The sequence below is a fragment of the Elephantulus edwardii genome, unplaced genomic scaffold (assembly GCF_000299155.1).
Source record: "Elephantulus edwardii isolate Elephantulus edwardi_28Jun2011 unplaced genomic scaffold, EleEdw1.0 scaffold00158, whole genome shotgun sequence".
NCBI lineage: Eukaryota > Metazoa > Chordata > Mammalia > Macroscelidea > Macroscelididae > Elephantulus > Elephantulus edwardii.
Window position 1 is genome coordinate 1,229,620 of NW_006399908.1, and position 15,292 is coordinate 1,244,911.

The 15,292-nt window shown below is 38.2% G+C and overlaps 1 protein-coding gene across 1 annotated transcript in view; it reads right to left on the reverse strand.

Annotated features, from left to right (window-relative positions):
- Positions 1-15,292, reverse strand: part of ATR (ataxia telangiectasia and Rad3 related) — a 161,723-nt gene that overhangs the window by 3,916 nt on the left and 142,515 nt on the right. The window contains exons 42-46 of the mRNA XM_006895105.1: positions 10,934-11,084; positions 8,514-8,670; positions 8,253-8,406; positions 6,723-6,874; positions 655-760 (exon numbers count right to left, since the gene is read on the reverse strand). Coding sequence (XP_006895167.1) covers positions 655-760; positions 6,723-6,874; positions 8,253-8,406; positions 8,514-8,670; positions 10,934-11,084 — 720 coding nt within the window. The remainder of the gene's footprint in view (positions 1-654; positions 761-6,722; positions 6,875-8,252; positions 8,407-8,513; positions 8,671-10,933; positions 11,085-15,292) is intronic.

The following is a 15,292-nucleotide window of genomic DNA, read 5'->3' on the forward strand; positions in this document are numbered from 1 at the left end:
AATTCCTTTCGATACAGTGACTCAGTATATTCTTTCCATCTTCTTTTAATACTTCCTGGATCATTTAATAGTCTGCCTAAAGCATCCTTGATTATAGCAATTCGAGTTTTGAATTTGTTCTTCAGTCCCATGGCAATACGTCTTTTAATTTCCTGGCTACTGGTGCCGAGAGTGGAGCCAAGCAAACTAAAGCGGTGAACAATCTCAACCTCTTCACCATCCATTCTGATGCTGCCAATTGGTCCAGTCGTGAGAATCTTTGTCTTCTTGACACTGAGCCTCAATCCATTAGAAAAATTGTTCTCAAGCTACGCTAATTTATTAAAAATAGTTAACTACCTGAAAACTTTGAGATGGATTAGTAAACTAGCGTGTGACAGACTTTAGGTTACTATACTGAAACTGACACTTTCTCTGTAAATTCAGCACTCTGTGCTCAAATGTTCCCATAATTATGAATTGTTTATGGTTAAACAAATGTTCCTTGAATTCTTTTTATTACACAAATGTCAATAATGTTAATAGTAAAGACAATAAAGCAAAAATTTCAGGAATTGTCATAGCAAACTAATCACCGGTTAGTCAGCTGACACGATTTAGAGTCAGTTCTCATTTGTAGAGATCTAGTTACATTAAGGTATACATTTTACTAACCTTTTCATTGACCACTTCCCCAGTTTCATTAATGGGTGCTCTGGAATTCCCTTTGACTGGTTTACTCCACTCCACAAGAGGATCATGTAGAAAAGTCTTAAGGACACTAAAATGGTAACAAATATTAAGATAATAATACATATTATGTTTGCAAAAAGATCTGACAAGGATTAGCAGCTATGAGAATACTGTTTTTTACATTACTACTTTTCTTAGTAATGTGAAATTATTGTTTTGATGTGAGGGGCAAGAAAGGGAAGTAAAGGGGCAAAATCGAGGTGGGAACTTTTAAAAGTGCAGGGTTGGTCTGTGAGGAGTAGATTCGGATAAGTTCTATGTGCCATCCCTAAATGTTTTGGATCTTGAAGGCATTCAAGGCCACCAGCTATTCCACGGGAGAAGAATGGGCAATCTTCTCCCGTGTGCTTAATTCCCTCTGAAATCCCGCTGGAGGGTCAGCTATGGGTTGTTTCTGACTCTATGGTACACAACAACTCAACATATAATGAATAAACACATTTTTCCATTTCCATGTCTTTAATAACCTGAGAGCTCTGGTGGCCTAATGGTAAGGAGTTGCAGTGCCAAATGACAGGCAGCGTGTCTGAATCCACCAGCTGCTCTGAGGAAGAAAGATGAGCAATTCTCGGTACGATGTACAGCCTCTTAAAACCAGCTATGAGCTAGTTCTGATTGAGAGCACATAACAACCACCACATAGAGACTCAGTCGATTATCTTCTGTGTTCTCCATGTCAAATTTAACTATTTATGGGAAATATTCACTTGGATTCTTTTTTTTTTTTTTTTTTACCAGTACCTCAAATATAGTGACGTTCAAAACAAACCCTTTCACCAAACTTATTATTTCTCTGGTACTCAGCAGTAAAAGACAACATTAATCTATCAATCATTCCTGCTTCCTCTCCTTCTAATAAGCAGTTCTGACTCTTTAGAATCTTTCTACTTACCTTTGTGAGCCCAATCCTACCGGTGTGCCATCATTTTTCCCCGAGTTACTGCAACCTTGTAAATAATTTTCTAGCCTCTTGTTGGAGCCTATCTAGCAAGAACCTCCTTTTTCCTACAGTACAAATCTTACTATCTCATTTTCTCCCCCTCCCCCCTTCTTAAACAGCCTCTACTACTTACGGCTACTTCGGGAGCAATGGCCCTCACACGGGTGCTTCATCTATTCAGCATCACCTCTGTGGTCCCTCCTGTACACAGTACTGAATTTTCAGGTGCGTCATGTTACAACTTGCCTTGATATTTCTACCTTCTCCCTTGTGAGGTGAATTTTATTTTTAATGTCTTGGCTATTTATACCAGAAATGCTGACCTTCCAGAATAGGAAGGCACTCCTAGTCCATGCCCATCTTTATCTATGTGGGTCTAACTAATAAGTCTTGTTACCGACAAATCAGAACTGACCCAAAGCTGATGCTCTAGCAGGTTTTCAGAGGCAGTAATTCCTAGGAAAGGAGATTGCCCATCTTTCTCCTGCAGAGCAGCTGGGGGTTTTGAACCATATTCCTTTGGGTTGACAGCACAACTCCTTACTACTAAGTTGCCAGCACTCACTCCCTAATTAACCAGAGTATTCCACCACAATGCTTGAGAGTCAGCTTTTCTACAAAGATGGAAAGTAAATGAATCTCAAAAACCTTTAGAAAACCACCTCCTACAATGTGGTGTAGTGGGTTTATGGTTCAAAATGGCTTTCCTAGGCTGTTGCATTGGACTTTTGCTCTGTGGCTAGGTGGAACACGCAAACAGGATGAATACACTAGCAATGAGACGACTGACCAGTCTGCCATCCCACTAGGTTTAAATGGAGTAGTTTCAGTGGCAGAAATTGGGTATTTCACTCCCAGTAAGAAAGAAACAAAGGCTGTAGTGAGTGTCGTTTGAAAGCACAGAGATGCCTGTGCTGACCATAGCAAAAGCTACAGGAAAGCAGCAGCAGGAACCAGAGACTGACATGAGCAAGAACTGGCCTGGATCTGCTGCCCTATGGAGCCATTCACCCTGGAACACAAGAAGAGTGTGGACTCCTGAGTTTGTAGCTGACCTAGCCCTCGATGGCTTGAGAGGTTGTGATCTGCAATGTGATGATCTGCTCTTGACTGGACCTTGCTTACGGATGCGACGCACAAAGTTTTAACTGGAACCGAAGATTCTTCAGAGAAAGGAACATGCTTGTTTCTTCAGAGTAACTGATATGATATGGATGGGTAAGTCAGAAATTGGCTGCCTAAAAAATGGGAGTGATTAAAGCATGAGGAATGAAGCTGCTGATTTCACAAATAAAGCTACTGTATATTGTACGGGGGGAAGTTAATCTTATGTATGTGACTGTTATTGGCCAGAAAAGCCAGAGGGGGGCCTGTGGAGTTTTTCTCTCTATACGGCTTTTCTAGTGCAGATGACAGACTATGTGGAGGGGTGGCACTGTGCAAGTGAGGCATGTTGGCCTCTCCACAGAGGGAATGGATATCTACCCTTCCACTAGAGGACTGGCTAGTTTTATCAATAAATTGAACTCGAGCTGCAGAGAATAGGAATTCTTCCTGCACCACCAGAAGACAGACCTCCCCCAACTCAGTGAAATACAGGACATGCTTTGGTAGGCCAGCAGCAGCGATGGCTGAACTGGAGAACTGCATGTGAAATGGGACTCTGGGATGGGGAGAGCCAATACTGGCAAACTGAGAACCTGGGAACACTTAGATCCATGTGGGTTGAGGCTGAAGTGCCTGCTGGCATATTCTGGAGCTGTCTTGACTGTATTTTTAGAAATGTTTTTGTACTGGTTTATTTACAAAGTTTGTATACATTGTTTCTCACACTGGTTCTTTCCCATTAGCTTCACCCATCCCTCCCTCCACCCATCAAACTGTGCAACCCTATGATTAACCAGCCCTAACTCCCACCCATCCTCTCTCTTCTGCTCCCCCTTCTGATCCTCATACTCCTTCTTCTACAATAATGTTGACTTTATTTTGCTATTAGACTGAATTAGAACATTTTAACTCCTCCCCCCCAAAAAAGACGTGACACAAGAAAGGGCAGTGATAGCCATTTCACACTTGTTGCTGGTGTTAGGTGCAATCAGGTCAACTATGGCACACAGCAACCTTGTGGACGTGAGACGGAAACCTTCCCTATTCATCTTCACCATCTCTGCAATGCCTGAGGCCACCGTCAACACTGGGACAATCCAACTCATTGGGGGTGGCCCTCTATTTTGCTGACCATCTACCATATACTCTATGTGTTTTTCCAAGTACCAGTCCCTCCTGATGACATGCCCAAAGTATGGGAGACAGAGTTCAACCATCCTTGCCTGGAGGGAGCACCCTGGCTGCAGTTCCTCCAAGAAAGATTTGTTTGTTATTTTGGCAGTCCATGCTATATTCAATACTTTTGGCCGATGTCACAATTCAAAGGCTTTGATTCTTCCCCCCCTTTTCCTTCTTTGTTTATGTGTCTGTATATTGCTAAGAACTGTCCCCTAAGAATTGCCTTAGCTGCATCCCGGATGTTTTGGTATAATGTATTTTCATTTTCTTGTGTCTCAAGCAATTTTTTTTATTCCATTCTCTTTCTCCTTTATAACCCAATCACGTTCTAGCAGAGTTATTCAGTTTCTACATGGCTCGCTTTGTAGGCTTTACCCTCCTGTGGTTAATTTCTAGTTTTATGGTGCTGTGGTCTGAGAAGATATTTTGTATTATCTCAATGTTTTTGAATTTGCTGAGGCTTGCTTTGTGTCCTAATATGGGATTGATTCTAGAAAATGTACCATGTACACTCGAGAATAAAGTGTATTGAGTTTTAGTTGGGTCACAAGATCGAGTTAGCTAATTGTATAGTCATGCTCAACTTGATAGCAATTAACAACAGCAAATAAATATATAAAATTTTAATTTTTGAAAACTTTAGCTGTGCTGTCAATTTTGACAAAAAGAATACCAGTTGTACTGTGTTGAGTTGGCACTGTGCAGAAATTAAGTCACTGGCCTAGCAATCTTAAACTTAATTTTCCCCCTCCCTCATTTGTACAGGAATAATGCATTGTATTAAATATGTACAGTTTTATCTATGTGGGTTTGATTAATAAAGTATTCTAAATTTTTTTTTAAAAAGTATTATAGCCTGGAAAATCTGACAGGATACTTCTATCAGTCCTATAAGATCACGGTGACTTGGACCCAATTAGAAAAGGAATTTAGAAATGATAAAATGACCCCTGGTGCTAGAACAATTAAGTGTCCAGTGAACCCTTCCAAAGGCTCACCAGAGCAAGAGCTGGTGATGGCGTTCTACAAAGACAAGGGCAAAGAACACCCTAAGAAGCTCCCTGGCTGCTAACTGAGAAAATCCTGGAAGTGAGTTCTGGGTCATATGAGGTTGCAGCAACTCAGAATCAACCCAACCATAAGACGAGTACATTGGCATGGGTGGTGCAAATGGCTAATGCTCATGTCAGGTGCGCAAAGGCTTGAGTCCTCCTGGAGGTGTCTTAGAAGACAGGTATAGTGATCTACTTCCTGAGGCCCTGAAAGCCTTACAGAGCAGACTGAAAATGCATCTGACACGTGGGAAGATGATACCATTAGCAGCACCTGGACCTAAGATGCATAAGATTAAAGTGCATAAGATTAAAATGCATAAGATTAAAATAGACAGTAACTAGTATGGACAAGATGTGAAGAAACTGGAATCTCATACAGTTAGTAAGATTGTACAATGTTAGGGCTGCTCTGGAAGACAATTTGGAAGTTCCTCAAAATCTCTCTCTATGGATTCATTATGTTGTTAGTTATATGCTGTCAAATAGGAATCGACTCATAGGTGACTCTCCAATGGGTGTTTAGAGGCAGTAAACTGCCACGGAGTTGAGTTGTTCATCTTTTTCCCAGAAAGCACTCAGTGGATTAGAGCTGTGTGTCTTTGGGTCGATAGCTCCCTAGGGTGAATATTTAATAATTCCTGGATATATGCAAAAACTGAAAACATATATCTATACAAACACTTGTAAATATATGTTCATAGCAGCATTATTTATAATAGCCTAAAGGTAGAAAACCATTCAAATATATGTCAGCTGATGCTCCATAGCCAAAAAATGGACTATTACTCAGGAATATAGAGGAACAAAGTCCTGTCTGATACATGTTACAACATGAACCTTAGAAACATGTTAAGCAAAAAAAGGGAGACATAAGAAGCAACTCAGCTATTCAGCTGCTTGGACTATACCCTGAGAAGATGAGAACTGAGGTACAAACAGAGACTTGTACACCAATGTTCACAGCAGTGTCATTCACCATAGCAAGAACAAGGAAACAACCCAGATGTTCAACACAATCGAATGGATTGAGAAATTATGGTACATTCATGCAAAGAAATAGTATGCAGCATGCAAGAACAATGATTTTGTAAATTACTACCTAACTTGGGAGGGACTGGAAAGCATTATGCTGAGTGAACTAACTCAGTCGCATAAGGACTAATACTGTATAAAACCATTATTATAGAATGAGTATGAGAAGCCAAGGGGGGGAAGGGTAGTAGCAAAGGGATGAGGATGGGGGGAAGGGCATTAACCATGGGGTTGTAAAATTTGATGAGGGGATGGGGAAAATTGGAAGAACCTGGTATAAAAAACAATGTATTTCAAATTTTTAAATAAATTAGTGTAATAGTTTTAAAAAAACGACAAAAGAAGGCAACATATAACATATTTCCATTTAAGAGTAGGTTAATGATAAAGACAGAAAGTTTATCAGTGGGTTCTGGAAGGATGATAATAAGATCTTAGACAAGTTGCTAAAGGCTGTGGAGTTTTTTCCAAAAGTGGTGAAAATATTTTCATCATTTCTGATGAAAAACAACCACGAAACTGAACAGTTAAAAGGGTAAAGAAATTATATCTCAACAAATTTATTAAAAAAATCTACTCTAAGGCTGATTCAAAGAGGTTTCTATACAAAAACAGTTAGGAAACCATAATTCTATTCAAGTTTACTGTTAAAATATTTGTGATATGTAAATGACTACCTCATTAATGGTTCTCTCTGATCGCGCATCAGTCTCAGTGTAACTTCACAAGCTCTTCGAAAAAGACCTTCTGTTCCCATAGGGCCCATTCCATTAACCATGTTATGAGTCAAGCGAAATGGTACAATTTCTGGAACTTCAAATGTTTCTCCCTTTAAAAAAAACCAAAACCAAAAACCCCATCAAAAAAAAAATCTTATTAAAAATAACTTCATTTAAAATTTAATGTAAAATCTTTTTCAAAGACTTTAGAACATCAGCCATCTCTATTTTCTTGGCAAACATAAAAATGCTCTTTAAAATACTTTTATTTGTAGCTATGTTAGATGCATATATTAGGAAAGTGCTGTGTGACCTTTAATTTTGGGGAACTAAAACCACAATCTTGAGGATAAACTCATCTTTCATCATATCCTGTATAGGAAGAGTATTAAAGAGGCATTCTTTTTTTTTTTTTCTAAAAAGGCATTCTTATACAGCCAATATTTACTTTCATATCAGCTTTTTAAAAATCCTATTTAATGATACAAAATCATTCTCATATTTTCCTCCTTTTTAAAGGCTTTCACTTCAAAACAGGAGAGCAGAAACAGCCATGTAAACAAATATCAGATGATTCATCTCTCAGCACAGAAACAAGACAGGTCATATACCTCTAACCTTCTTGGTACAGAATTTTTTCACACCTTCAATCACTCACTCACTCATTGCCACTGAATTAGAGTCGACTCTTAGGTGATTCTTCACATTGTCCTTACATTTGTATCTTGCTTTAACCTATGATTTAACTCATACCACTTGTTTATCCCTGACATCTTCTCCATTGGGTTTCAAACCTTTTAATTTCCTTTAACAGTAAATGAAAATAAATGAATGGAGACAAAGAAAATGGTGGGCTTTTTACCAGTCTGCCTTTTAGAAAACTGGAGAGGGTCGAGAGGATGAACACAAATTTATTCCCAGGCACTGAAATGACTTCAAAATCTCTGGCTGTTCTCTAGCTACTTTTTACAAACTTTGAGATGACTTTAGGATACTACCAATTTTGGCATTCATCACATTAAAATATCTTGTTTCTCTAAAACTAAATCTCCATAAAATGAAGTTACTGGCTCATATTCCTGTAACTGGGTCAGAACTTGCACCTACAACTTTGAACTTCAAGTTCAATACTAGTTTTACTACATATCTCTTCTCCATCCATCCTATATTGCTTTAGACTCTTAAGATCCATTGCTGAAGGTCAGTCAACAAACTCTAAGTTTATTATAGTCTGTGACTGTAAGTACCATTTGAGCTCTGGTGGCCCAGTGGCAAGAGGCTGCACTGCAATCTCAAAAGTATGCAGTTCAAATCCACCTGCAGCTCCACAGGAGAAGGATGGGCAATCTCTTTCCATGCAATTAAATGCCTCTGAAAACTTGCTGGAGGGTCAGCTATGGTATGGTTCCGACTTAATGATGCACAACAACACATACATTGAGGAAGGGCAGAAAACATAAATTTACCAGTGTAGGTCGCACTGCATACCTTATTGAAGAGACAGTTGAAATCCACATGGACACATTCACCAGTCAAAGAATCAAAGAGAATGTTTTCACCGTGACGGTCTCCAAGCCCCAGGATGTAACCAACCATGGACATTACCGCTGTGGATCGGCAATAGGCTGATCTGCTGCTGTACCTAAAGGAAACAGAGCCTACCAATAGCTGTGATGCCATCTGAGGCAGTAACATCTAACACATCACAAATCCACATCCAGCTATAACAATGTATTTCCAGCAACTAACCAGGATGTTGGATCAGGGAAAGTTCTCAGAAACCACTCATGGAAAATAGGAGGATGCCTGGGCAGGAGAAATTCCCGGAAGACTTTGAGCTTTTCAGTTAATGCTGCCGCCTTGGGCAGCATGCACTGGCGAAGCTCTTTTCCTGTCATGTACACTCCTGCAAAACAAGGGAATTTCTATTGAATTAACCCACATGAGAAAAAACAGCAAACTGTTGTTAAACATGACAGGGAACATCATCTTTTCTTCAAAATATTATTAAAAACCAAGAATAAATAGTTTCTCATGGGTAAAAGAACCATGTACAATTATTACAAACCAAATTATATCCCTTGATACTTTAAAGTGAAGCCTGTTATGTCCATGTTTTGGAACCTGACACTCCAGAAAACACAACACAGAACAAATATAATGCGAATGGTGTCCCATGGGACTGTTAAAAAAAAAGGCAATTAATACTATACTGTATTATGTAATGTATAATGTATTCGAAGCAGGAGTGGCATCCACTTCCTAAACATGCCTCTGAAAATGTATGAACTTTGATAAATATCAACAGTTGTAGAGGGGCTTCAAGCCTTTTGTTCTTAGGGTCGCTATGAGTCGTGCTCGACTAAACGGTTATCAACAACATCAACATAATGAGATTTTGGAGAGTCCACATAGAGTAAGGACTCAAACTGAGTTAGTACTAAGAAATCCATGTTGGTGTTCTGACATATTTACTCAGTGTGAAGGCTAGGTTATAATACTCCTGTTTCTTAAATGAATTCTGTTCTAGCTATATCATTTGGATAGGCAGAGGAACTTTGCCAGCTGATAAAGTCTAGATCTGCAGACTATTTTTGTAATGTACCTTCACATCAGATCCGAATCAGAGCAGAACTTCCAGCAGGCTTTCAGAGCAGTCAGTCACACAGAGGGAAGCTGCTCATCATTCTCCTGCAGGGCAACTGAAAAATGCAAACTTCAAGCCTCTGGCTTGGCAGTACAGCTCCTTATCACTTAGGCACTAGAGCAATATGAATTTTGACAAGTAACCTTTCTGGTCTTGACCATGCTGTTGTTGTTAGATGCCATCAAGTTGACTATGACTTCTCTCCTGTGCCATCCTCATCGTCTCTGATATACTTGAGTCCACTGTTACAGTCACAGTGTCATTTCATCTTGCTGAGGGTTGCCCTCTCCTGCTCCAACCTCTCCACCCTTCCCAGCAGATGTCTTTTCCCAAGGACTGGACCATCATCATAAGAAAGCATATGAAATAAAGTTCCACTGTCGTTGCCTCTAAGAAGCACCATGTTACAATTCTTCCAAGAGAGAACTGTTGGTTCTTTTGGCAGTCCATTTAATACTCTGCGGCAATATCACATTTCAAAGGCTTTAATTCTTCTTTGATCTTCCTGATTTACAGTCCTACTTTCATATGCTTTTTCTTAAGAGGGTACAATTTGTTACCTTGTGGAGATTCTTTGAAATTACAACCAACATGTTTCTCCATACTTTGCTCACTAATTTTAAAATCCATTGACAGCTTTTACATATAATGGCATTGTTGTCAATTAATGTTTTTCCATTTCTAAAATTTCATATTTATTTATTATAATTCAATTATAAGGAAATACTGTTCCTTCTTTCTCTTTTATTTACTTACTGGAGTATTTCTCTGCATTGTTAGAGCTTGTGTATTTTATTTGCTTCATGAGTTAAAACATATTATGTATTTTGTTGTTTAAATTTTAAATTACCCTACATTTGATCAGTGGGAGCTTCTTCAAGCTGGTTAACATATATCTTTCAACCTGTCTGTAAATTTAAGAGAACTTACTTTTTGATACTAAAAAACGTCAAGGACCAATCAGTTTATATTCTTCTTGCCTTAATTTTCAAGGACATTTTTTCAAGGAGCTCAAGTTCCTTTTATTGGAAAATGAATGACAGGTGTACTTTTTGTCAGTAGAGTATCACTGCTTTTAAGACCTCTCATTAGACACAGCAAGGGAATTTTATGTGTGTGTGTACACATCTGTATTTATATTTTAAAGAACTTTTGTTTATACAGGTATCTCTGATTATAATTTTGCAAGTTTCTTTCTAGCCTTCTCTCAATTTCTTTTTTCCAACAGTTACAAAAGGAGCTCTTACTGTAGACAGTATATTTAGTTATCGGCCAAACACCCATATAAATATAGAACTGTTTTAGAATTACTAACCAAGACTGCTTTAAAAAAATATTTATAAACTTTTATGACACTACCTCAAACACTTTTAGAATGAAGATATGAAAGGATTCAAAACACGAATAAAGAAAAACAATTTTTAAAACTTCACAGAGATAGATATATTAGTAACAATTATACCCACATTACATATGTTAGTAGCTGTTAAACTTATATATTTATAAAAATCCATGTTAGTACCTTTTTCCTTATATAGTTTGGTCAGAATAGGTCTTAAGCCAGCAGTGTTGTTGACCCATTCAATAATCCCACATTCATCATTCAGTGGGATAACAGCATATGTTCGAATATGGAGTTCTCTTCTTCGAGATTCGGCATCTTTCCTTAAGCACTATTAAAAAAAGAAAAGCACATAAAATTAAAATATTATCTTAAATATAGTTAAAGATTATTCATTCCACAGGAGAATAATGTCAAAATAATATGAAAAATGGTATATATGAGTAACTTCTCTATAAACTAGTATTAAGATTTTGTTTTTGTTCTATTATATATGGTCAAGTCAGAACTGACTCATAACTGACCCGCCAGTGGGTTTCCAAAGGCTGTAAATCCCACAAAAGGAGACGGCCCATTTTTGCTCTACAGAGCAACTGGTGTATTTGAACCACCTGCCTTTGGGTTCACAGTGCAACAACTTACCACTAAGACAAAGAGGCCCTAATCCAATGGCAAGTAATTAATATGTCTTTGGTAAGTAATTTTTTTTATTGTTATATCAATAAAGAGGCAAGAGTGTTATACAAAATACTATGGTGTTGTTGTTGATTGCCGTTGAGTCAAGCATGGCTCATAGTGGCTCTATGAACAAAAGATCTGAACCATCGTCTTTTCTCAGCGTTCATAGTTTCCAGAGGCACATTGTTTAGGAAGTGGATGTCACTTCTGCTTCCAAAATACTATAGTAATATCTTTAAAAATGAAAAAATACTTGCATACCCATGTTTATTGTAGCTTTGTTCACAATAGCAAAGAGCTGGAAACAACCCAAGTGCCCATCAACAAATGAATGGATAGAGAAGGTCTGGTATAGTCACACAATGGAATACTATGCAGCACTGAAAAACAAGGAACTCATGAAATATTATGCAAAATGGGTGACCCTGGAGGACATTATGCTGGATGAAAGATCTCAGTCACAAAAGGACAAATATTGCATAGGGCCACTGTTGTAAAACGGGACTGACATCAGGTTTGAGGGATGCCAGAAAAGGAGGGGAGGAATGATGTATACTGCATTGAAACAGATGAGGGAGAAAACTGTTTAAAAGAGATAGATGAATGGGTATTCTTGTCATTTCAGAAGTCCAGAGTGAAGGCTGCTAAGTGGAGTGGACTTAGGGGGTAGGGATTGCATAACAATGAAAGAGTTTTTCTTTCTTTTCAAGGAGAAGAGTGAATGGGGGGGGGAGTAGGTAGGGAGAAAAATGCAACAATGAGTAACTGGAAACCCTTAGTCTCTGTAAATGTTCATTAAAATTAAAGAAAAAAATTTAAATATTTTTTTCCCAGTGGTTTTTCAGAAACATTGTGTTTCATGTAATTATTCATATTATTTTAAAATATTTTACAGAAAACTAAATGTTAAGTTTCTAGACACAAAGGAATTTTAATTTTAACTTTTAATTGTGAGAATTTAAAAATTACATGAACGAAGCCCGTAAGTGCTGATATCCCAAACTGTACTTTTTTCTTTTGCAATTTAATATTTCAGCCACATCTGACTATGTCCCATCTGATTAAGACTGCATATTCTAAACAAACCAATAAAAATCCCATGGAATTGGTTCTAACTTAGAGATATCTTCTAAAAGGTTACTGTAAATCTTTTTTCTTTCTTTCTTTCTTTTAAAAGGTTACTATAAATCTTTGTAAAGAGAATTCCAAGTTGTGTGAAGTAAATGAACTAAAAAACCCTGCTACTCCTGAGTTCACCCAATTCACTGTGATCCAGCAGTACCTAAAGGGTTTGCAAAACTGTAATCTTTTTTTTTAAAATTAAAAATGTTGACGTTTTTATTTGTTGTGAATCATTTTTGCATTTGTTTTATTTTTAAAAACATTAAAGCTAAATATTTCCTTTTTAAAAAATTTCCATTCATTAGTTGTTACACTTTTCTCTGCCCACCTCTTCCCCCTAATTTGCTCTTCTCTTCGAAAAGTAAAAGAAAAATTCTTTCATTGTTATATCCCTGTTCCCAAGTCCCCCCCACCACTAAGCAGCCTTCATTCTGGACACCTGTCATGACAATAATACCTAATCCTACATCCCTTTTAAATAGTTCCCTTCCTCATCTGTTTCAATGCAGTATACATTACTTATCCCCACTATCTCAGTCTCCCCGCCCCAGTCAGTCCGATTTTATAACAGTGGCACTATGCAGTATTTGTCCTTTTGTGACTGAGATATTTCATTCCACATAATATCCTCCAGGGTCATCCATTTTGTATAATATGCAATTTCTCTTGCTAACATGTTAACAGCAGAACACTTTAACTCATGTGTCACCATGTATCCTTAAATATAAATTAACACATATTAATAAATAAATCTGATCACTTCAGAAACAATAATGTTTAAAGAATAAGGTGTGCCTGATTCAGACCATTGTCTTTTTAATCACTTTCTAGGCATCTGAGAGCTAGACAATGAGTAAGGCTGACAGAAGAAAGTTATCTTTGAAAAACTGTGGTATTGGAGAAGAGTACTGAATATCTCACAGACTAAGAAAAGAATAAACAAATATGTCTTGGAAAAAGGGCAACCAGAGTGTTCTTTGGAAGCAAAAATGATATAATTTGTCTCACAATCTTCAGGCCACGTTAGTAGGAGAGGGACATCGTGCTTGGAAAAGTGAAGGGTCGGAGAAATATGAGGAAGACCCCCATCAGAAGGATTGACACGGTGACTGCTGCAGTGGATTGACACGGTGACTGCTGCAGTGGACTCAAATGTGCCAGAAACTATGAGGATGGCAAGGGTTCAGACCTGTTGCTCATTGGATCACGACGGGTCGTACTCAACTCCATGCCCCCTGACAACAACACAGCATGCCCCCTGACAACAACACAGCAATCCTATGAACAACCCTGTCCTATCCCATGCCATCCTCGTCATGTTGGACACACTTGAGCCTGTTGCAGCAGTCATTATATCAATTCATCTTGTTGTTCCTCTACTGAGCTCCACTTTTCCAAGCATGATGTCTTTTTCCAAGAAACTACCTCTCTCAGCAATATGCCCAAAGTATGTGGGATGAAGCTTCACCATCCTTGCCTCCAAGGAGTAGTCTGGCTGTACCTATCTATCTGTTCATATCTATTTGTTCTTCTGGCAGTCCATGGGATATTCAGGACTTTTCTCCAACACCTAAAAAGCATAAATATTTTCTTCTAACGTCCAGCACTGAAATGTATAGCACGTGCTTGGAAAACCATGACTTAAATCAGGCTCACCTTAGTCTTTAAATTTTACTTACTCTTCAGTACTCTGGAGAGGGGTCCTGGACAGGTGATTTCTCTAATGTAGCTCATCTGATGATTTCTTGACTGCTACCAAAGGTGTTGATGGTGGATGGTAAGATGGAATCATTGACAACTTCAATCTTTTCTCCATCTCCTGTGATGCTGTTTATTGGCCCAATGTTGAGAATTTTTTTGTTTTCATGATGTTGAGTTGTAATCCATATGAAAACTGCACTCTTTATCTTTTGCAGCAAGCACCTCAAGTCTTAGTTTTCAGCAAACAAGGTGTGTCATCTGCATAAGACAGGTTGATGGATGAATTATCTTTCAATTTGATGCAATGACTGAGAAGTCTGAATCAGGTGAACCTTCATCTTCAAACTGACATCATTGCTCCCCAATAATTTGGAGAAGTCTCTGACTACAGACTTTCTCAGTACATTACATTTCCTGATCTCATGACTGCTGGGACCAAGGGAGTTTGTAGATTGTGGATCCAAGCAAGATGACGTTGCTATCTATCTATCATCTATCTATCTATCTATCTATCATGATCTTGCCCATCAGTGAGGTGGTGAGATTTTTTTTCTTTCTGCCTTTGAGATACAATCCATATTGACAGCTGTATTCTTTGATCTTCCGCAGCAAATGTTTCAAGTCCTTTTAACTTTTAGCAAGCAAGGTTGTGCCATCTGCATAATAAAAGTTACTGATGAGTTTTCCTCTGATGCTGCTAATTTTCTTTTTGAAAAAATTTTATTATTTTTTGTGTGTGTACCATCAAATCAGATCTGACTGGTACCGGAGGCGATTGCCCCTCCTTCTCCAGCAGAGCATCTGGTGGATTTGAACCGTGCACCTCTGAGATTGCAGTGCAGCGTCTTGCCACTAGGCCATCAGAGCGCCCTCAGGTGCTGATCATTTTCATAGAGTCCAACACCTTGAATATTCACTCAGCATAGAGATCAAATAGGCATAGAGAAAGGACACATCTTGACACACATCTTCCCTAATTTTAACACTTGATCTTAGCCAAAAGGCCGAGAAGTGATCTAATCTTAAACCTGGTAGTGC